The following is an 8,224-nucleotide window of genomic DNA, read 5'->3' as shown; positions in this document are numbered from 1 at the left end:
AGAATTATATTGTGAAATTCCTTTAATCCGGCATCCAATAAATCCAGTAAACCTGATTCACCAAGTTATAAAATTAAAGGGGTTGTCTCATCTTAGACAATGGGGGCATATCGCCAGGATATGCCCCCATTGTCTCATTAGTGTGGGTCCCACACCTATATAGTGAACAGAGCCCCAAAGTGGTGGAGGGTGCCTTCCAATCATTTGCCCATAAGAAGTGAATGGGAGCGGTGACCGGTCAGGCGAGGTGCATTTCTATGGGGCAAGCGCTTGGTGGTGGCCGCACCGGAGTCTTCCAGCCATCACTTTGCAGGACTTGGTTCCCATGAGACCCGCACCTATAAGACAATGGGGGGCATATCCTAGCGATATGCCCCCATTGTCTGAGATGAGACAACCTACTTAAGGGTACTTTCACACTTGCGTTGCTGGATTCCGGGCAGGCAGTTCCGTCGCCAGAACTGCCTGCCGGATCCGGCAATCTGTATGCAAACTGAAACCATTTGTAGACGGATCCAGATGCGGACCCGTCTCACAAATGCATTGCAATACCAGATCAGTCTCTCCGGTGTCATCTGGAAAGACTGATCCAGTATTTTTGTATATTTTTTTTTAAACATTTTTAAAAGGTCTGCTGCGCATGCACAGACCGGATCTGTCAATGCAGCAATTTTAATGCCGGATCAATACATACCAATGGAAAAAAATGCCAGATCCGGCATTCCGGCAAGTGGTCAGGATTTTTGGCTGGAGAGAAAAATGCAGCATGCTGCGGTATTTTCTCCGTCCAAATACCGTAAAAGGACTGAACTGAATGCATCCTGAACGGATTGCTTTCCATTCAGAATGCATTAGGATAAAACTGATCTGTTTTTCCGGTATTGAGCCTCTAGGACAGAACTCAATACCGGAAAACCTGACGCAAGTGTATAAGTACCCTAAGACCTCATGCACACAGCTATATCAGATTTTCGGTCTGCAAAAAAAAATAAACGGATCCTTGGAAAACCGTTTTCGTGTGCATTTCTTATTTTTTCCCCACTCTCATCTACAGAAAGGACTATAGTCAATGGACAATGATAGTAGTAGTAGTAGCATAGGGGTCTATGAAGAAAATAAAAAACCTAATACAATATGGACATGGTCCCACTGAACTGTCCCAATGATGCCAGATTTTAGGAATTGCATTTTTTTTTAAAACATTTGCGACAACAGACAGTTTAATATCGTAATTTTTAATATTTCAACTCAGAACATGGACAATTCTAACTGGTGTGTGATAAAAGTGTAGAAACACACAGACCACTTGTAGCGGAGACTACAAACAAGGATCACCATAGGATGTCTCCTATGGAGGAACTACACAAGAGTTGTAACTTCATCAGCCTAAGTGGAAATGTGCTTTACACAGCTGGGAGGAGGTGGCGGACTTATTGGTGACAGATAACACAGGTAGACATGGGGAGGGTAGGAGAGTGGATTAGCAGAGAACATAAAGGGGTTGTCCAAAATTAGAAAATAAGCGGTTTCCCTTTTTCCCCCCAGAACACATGCCACTGTCCCCCATAAGGGCTCATGCACACAAACGTTGTTTGGGTCCACATCAGTCATAAGTCATATTTTTTGTGGCTCAAATACGGACCCATTAACTTCAATGGGGCCGCAAAAATTGCCGTTTCTCCGTTCTGTGTCTCAGACAAAAAAAAATATTTTAAAGAAATTCGACATTTTTATTACGGGCAGCACATTCCTTTCCACAAATTGCGGAACTCACACAGCATCCGTGTTTTGCTTATCCACAAAACACTGTGGTCGTGTGAATGAGCCGAGTTATTACCTTCCTTGCGCCAGAAAAGTGACTTTAAAAAATTGCACGCTGTAGAAATCTACAGCAGCTATGGTCTGTCGTAGATTTTCTGTTTAAGCGCAGGGACTACCAGACGGGGACATTCATCATAAATTAGGCGCATCCTCCGGCAGCGCAGGGGGATATCAAAACCAGCGCAGAAAGCACCAGTCTTGATAAATCTCCCCGTGTCTTGTGTTGCATCTCAACCCAATCCAATGAATGTGACTGGCTGCTGCAATACCAGACATGGCCTATGGACAGAAGTGGCGCGGTTCTGGAAGAAAAAAAATAATAAGTGGATCCTTTTTCCTAATCTCTTACAAACCCCTTTTTCATTCTGCTGCCACAGTCCAAATGTAATACAGAGATCATGTAATACTGGGCACTTAAAGGACCATCAAATTAAAATCTGGTAACAGCTAAATGTAAACTTTTCCACATTAACGCAACTTATTGAAATTCAATATTCAACAAACCGTTCTTCTCCATGACCTGGCTGAGGGGAGCGGGGAAACTGAGGCGTTGCCGAACGGCCAGTGTGAATAGCTCTGGGACAGCCGCCTTGTCTTTGTAGGTGGAGTGGTCCTTTTATAGTGCAATAAACTCAAAAAGTACAATTTGATGGGATATGAAAGACTCATCTTGGTGCATTCACAGGCGTGGTAGGACAGAATGCATGGAATCTGCAGCAGATGTAAGGAGGAGGCTTCACAACACTTTATAGGTTAGGTCTAGAGAAAGTGTTGAATTATCATATTTTATTCTCTGTTCGGACCGAAAGATAAATTGAACATTCTGCCGGATTCATGTGATCACGTTGCAGTGAACTGTGGAAGGTCAGATTACATCGGTCACATGACTATGGACTGCCTAAATAAATGGCATATAGGGTCCAAGGAAGTGGCGGCAGAATTTTCACTTTTGCTTTGGATGGAAAAGGAGAAGACATCTACTTACAGCTCAAAATCCGTACAGGATAAGGAAAGCATTTATAAGAGTTCCTCAAATTTTAATGTAGATTTTAACTGTAAAAACATTGTTCTAAAATGGGATTTACTTTTAAGCTACGAGTAACTGTTTTCCTTAGTATATAAGCTCCACCTAAAGAAAAACTATATACAATACTGGCCCTTTACTACAGGATTGCTAATGTAAGTGACCAAATCCTGGACGTTAGATGCTTCTTGAACTAGAAAAACAGGGGTGCAAGTCATTAACAATCTTTTAAAGGGATTCTATGCTACCACCAGAAAAAAAAAAATCTAATTAATAATGCAAGCCGGGATGGGCAATGGTATGGCCGACACAAAACCTTCCCTCTTCTCTGTTGCTAGTACTGTGCCAATCCAGCCCCAAGGTGAAGAGCTGAACTATGATGAGTAGACTAGTTGCTATGGAAACGCTGCAAGGGATTGACAGGAAGGCATATCCATAGCAACCACATTACTTGGTTCTTCGAGGCCCAAGGATGAAATGGCACAGAGTCAAAAAGGGAAGAAAACGAGCAAGGAGACTAAAAAGTACTCAACCCAGACTTCATTATTGGCCCCTTAACCTTTTCTGTCTAGTTCTCGGTACGTCTGCCTAAAATGCTGCCCCCCACCCTCATCTTCTTTAGCTGAAACAAGAGACGTCTGTATGTAAGCTTATCACCTGGGGTTTCTGGAAAAAGGTAGGGTGCTTAGGGACAGTGGGCTGGAACCCAGACTGGAAGGGTAACATGATGGAGGCGTATGAAAGGTGCAATACTAGTTAGATGACCAAAGGTGCTGCACAAGTGGCCATGGGAACCTACCAAATCTTATTCATATTTCCATAAGGGAAACAATACAGACCCGATTAATCTATGACCGATTAATTGCTAGGCAACCAACAATCGTGAACTATATATTAAGCACCGCATCAGTTAAGACGACCAGAAAATCCTGACCTCTGAAGTTCTACTGAACTGAAGTCAGATCACGACAAGGTCCTATGATGATCTAAGTGCAGCTCAACAGACCTGAAGCGGGTCCCAGATAGAGCAGCTGTCCAAAACTGGCTTCAATGTACCCTTAGCAACCAGTTTGGGCTCTTTACGTAGCCAAAAATACTTAAAGGTGTTAGACGAGATTAGAAAACGGGTCTGCACCTTTGGCGGAAACAGCGACACTTGTTCATGTCCCCTGTCTGGTGCTGCAGCTCAGCTTCATAGAAAACGGGGGCGGTTGCAATACAAGATACAGTCCACGAACCAGGGTGGCACTGTTTGTCAACAAATACATTTGGATGGAAATCCTCAACAAAATTCCACAAAATTAAAAACTAGAAGACAAAACAGATATTTTTGAAAGATTTAATTTACAACAGGGACACCTAATGAAGTTAATTTTCAATTTTTCCCCCAGATTTTATACTAAAAGGGTATCTGTCAGCAGGCTTGTACTCATGAAACTGGCTGATGTGTTACATGTGCGTTTGGCAGCTGAAGGCATCTGTGTTGGTCCCATGTTCATATGTAGCCGCATTACTGAAAAAAACTATTTAAATATAGGCAAATGAGTCTCTAGGAGCAACGGGGGTGTTGCTGTTACACCTGAGTCTCTGCTCTCTCTACAACTGCAGTGCCCTCAGCACTTTGACAAGGCCGGGCGTGATGATATTTTGACTGCCAGGTCCTGTCAAAGTGCAGAGGGAGCGGCAGTTGCAGAGAGAGCAGAGCCTCTAAGTGTAACAGTAACGCCCCTGTTGCTCCTAGAGGCTCATTTGCATACATTAAAACATAATTTTTCTCAGCACCGAGGACACTTATGACCAACACAGAGGCCTTCGACTGCCAAGTGCACATGTAACAAGTGAACAAGTATCACAGGTACAAATCTACAGACAGATGCCCTTTAAACCCAAGGAGGGGGGGGATGGAAATCAAGGGACGCTAAACCTTAAACAAGACCCAATGTACTAAAGATGTTCATAGGAAACGTTTCTGGTTTACCCACACAGACGTAACACACAAAAAAGACCCCATAGAGACAACGAACGCCAATCTATATCTGCGCTTGGGTTTTATATACAGATGACATAAACGTGTTAGTCTCCACATGAACAACAGGTAGAACATAATGGATAGGGAAGTGGTGTAAACACTGTATAATGGCTTTTATGGGGCAAGGGAGAGCAGACCCGTCTCCCAACCCTGTATAAATACTAAACCATGGCCTCCTGTTTGGTCCCTATTCCAAAAAAAAATAATAATAATATTCTCAAACACCCCAATATTCACGGTTATGCCAGAACACCCCATATCCCTTATGTACATAGAGGTCTGCGTCCCATAACCATTGCAAAAAAAAAATCTCTGTACTGCACAGCACTGGCAACCAGGTTAACTGACCCCCCTTCCTATGGCTGGCCTGCCCCTAACCTCAGACTGGCAACTGACCACGAGCAAATCCAAGTAGTCTGCAACTGCGGGATACATCACGGGGGATTGGGAAGGTTTACACACTTAAACGCAGACGTAATCCTTCATGAGCAGCATGTATGACTATTATATTTATATATATTTATATATATGTATACATAGACTGGAGGGCTAAAAAAAAAAATCCACTTCCCCTCCCCTTCCCTTTCAATCTACTCAACAGAAGGGTGTAAGATGGCGCCACTGGACCTAAAGTGAGGACATTTCAATAGATTTTTTCCCCCCCCATTTTTTCTTAAAAGAGGTAAACCAGAAACACTTATCCAGAGGTTTAAAAATGTGTTTTTTTTCTTTTTTCGTCTTTAAAATTACTTTTTACAGTACGATGTTAAAGAATTAGGTGACTTTTCTTGTTATTTAATCAATAATGATCTTTGCTAATGAATCATCCTGTACAACTGGTCTGATCCTAGAAGCAAAAATGTTAGAACTGAGCGGGGGAGGGGTGGGGGAGAACAAAGGCAGGACCTGTGAAATGTTGTACTTTTTTTTCTCGCTCTCGTTATGAATAAATTTCAATTTCTTTGATATGGCTAAACCATTGACAGTATGATTCTGTAATTTTTGTTTCTCGTTTCCGTTAAAGCATGCGACGTCTACAAGGCCACTTTCCCTATGATTACACCGATAATGAAAAGCAAGACTGCCAGGGCGAGTATCCGGGGGTTTAAGCCTTCTTCTTTTACAAGGCTAGTGGATGAAGACACAGGGTTACTGGAGGCTTGAAGTTTTCGCATCCTCAACCCATCTTCCTCCTGTTAAAATAAAGACTTGTGTCAGTGCACAGCCTAGTAGCCAATAAGGAGAATTGCAGAACAACAAACTTGTTACAAACAAGACGTAGGGGGTCATTTTCTAAGCTGAAATACGCCTAAATTAGGAGTGTTTCAGGCGCATATGGTGGCGTAACAGCTAGTTGTTCCACTATCTGCGACTCTGCCCCACTCACACCAGGTCTAAAATTGTGGGTGTGGAAGAGGACGGCGCGTCTCATTCATCATTTTCTACGCCCGCTTTAGGTGTAGAAAATGGTCTAAATGTAAAACCGCTCGAAAGCGGTCTTACATTTAGGCTACATGCACACGAACGTATTTTGTTTCCGTTAGTTGTTGTTTTTTTTTTGCAGATAGGATGCGGACCCATTCATTACAACGGGTCCGTAAAAAAACGCGGACAGCACACCGTGTGCTGTCCGCATCAGTATGTCCATTCTGTAGCATAAAAAAATAGAACATGTCCTATTGTCCGTTTTGCAGACAATGATTGTCAGTGTTGCAATGGATCTGCAAAAAACAAAAAACTGATGGCATATGGATGTCATCCGTGTATTTTTGCGGATTTGCAATTTGCGGACCACAAAAAGGAGATTTTGTATAACTTACCAGTTAAATCTCTTTCTCGCTCTTCCTTGGGGGACACAGACCTTTGGGTATAGCTCAGCTCCCTAGGAGGCGTGACACTAAGTAAAACTGTTAAGCCCCTCCTCCATCAGCTATACCCTCAGCCTGGAGATAGAGGCTACCAGTTGCGTGTCCAAGTAGTGAAAGGAAACAACCAACAATGCAAACAACAGCCAACAACCCAACGGGGCGCCAGCCAAAACCCTAGAACCAAACACAGAAGGGTGGGTGCTGTGTCCCCCAAGGAAGAGCGAGAAAGAGATTTAACTGGTAAGTTATACAAAAATCTCCTTTTCTCGCCCATTTTCCTTGGGGGACACAGACCTTGGGACGTTCAAGAGCAGTCCAAGAAGGGAGGGACCATAACCCAAGGCGGACCACCGGAGCATCAGGAAACCGCAGCCTGCAAGACCAGGCGGCCCAAAGCAGCATCCGCCGACGCGTGCGTATGCACCCTATAGAACCTGGTGAAAGTGTGCAAAGAGGACCAAGTGGCCGCTTTGCACAACTGCTCAGCCGAGGCTCGATGCCTCTGCGCCCAGGAAGCCCCGACTGCTCTGGTGGAATGAGCAGTGACGCCGAAAGGCGGAGCCCTACCCTTGGCTCGATAAGCCTCAGACACCGCCAGTTTAATGAACCGGGCAATGGCCACCTTGGAGACCGCCAAACCCTTGCGCGAACCCTCCGGGACCACAAACAGGGAATCCGTGCGCCGGAAGGATCCGGTGACCTCCAAGTAAATCCTCAATGCCCTGACCACATCCAGACGGTGCAGTTCCCGTTCTCTGGAGTGGGAAGGAGAGGGACAGAGCGACGGAAGGACGATGTCCTCATTGATGTGAAAGGCGGAGACCACCTTTGGCAGGAAAGCCGGGACTGGTCGGAGCACAACCTTATCCTGGTGGAAGATCAGGAAAGGTTCGGAACAAGAAAGAGCCGCCAACTCAGACACCCGCCGGAGAGACGTGATGGCCACAAGAAAGATGACCTTGCAGGACAGAAGGCGAAGGGAGACCTCCCGCAAGGGCTCGAAGGGGGCAGATTGAAGCGCCGAGAGCACCACATTCAGGTCCCAGGAAGGAACCGGAGGGCGATACGGTGGAACAGAGTGAGCCACCCCTTGCAAAAAGGTCTTAATCGGCCCCAGAGGGGCCAGGGGACGCTGGAGAAGAATAGACAGCGCCGAAATCTGTCCCTTCAGAGAACTGAGGCCCAGCCCCAGGTCCAGGCCCGACTGGAGGAAGGACAGGATCGTGGGAAGAGAAAACCGGAGAGGTGGGACGCTCCGGGACTCACAGAACCCCAGATAGGACCTCCAAACCCGATAGTAGATCCTCGAAGATACGGGTTTACGAGCACGGATCATGGTGCGGACAACGTCCGCGGAGAAACCCCGTCGCGTTAAGACGGCGGTCTCAACAGCCACGCCGTCAAACGTAGCGAGCCTAAATGCTTGTGGAAGATCGGACCTTGAGAGAGAAGGTCCTCCCTGGAGGGCAGTGGCCACGGAAC

At 45.4% G+C, this 8,224-nt stretch overlaps 1 protein-coding gene across 1 annotated transcript in view; it reads right to left on the bottom strand.

Annotated features, from left to right (window-relative positions):
- Positions 1 to 1,214: 1,214 nt before the first annotated feature.
- The window catches only part of VAPB (VAMP associated protein B and C), a 51,871-nt gene continuing 44,861 nt past the window's right edge, over positions 1,215 to 8,224 (bottom strand). Inside the window, exon 6 of the mRNA XM_044299908.1 lies at positions 1,215 to 6,067. Coding sequence (XP_044155843.1) covers positions 5,909 to 6,067 — 159 coding nt within the window. The 3' untranslated portion in view covers positions 1,215 to 5,908. The remainder of the gene's footprint in view (positions 6,068 to 8,224) is intronic.

Source organism: Bufo gargarizans, chromosome 6 (genome assembly GCF_014858855.1).
Source record: "Bufo gargarizans isolate SCDJY-AF-19 chromosome 6, ASM1485885v1, whole genome shotgun sequence".
NCBI lineage: Eukaryota > Metazoa > Chordata > Amphibia > Anura > Bufonidae > Bufo > Bufo gargarizans.
Note: the sequence above shows the minus strand (reverse complement) of the source record. Positions and strands in the feature narration are given on the sequence as shown.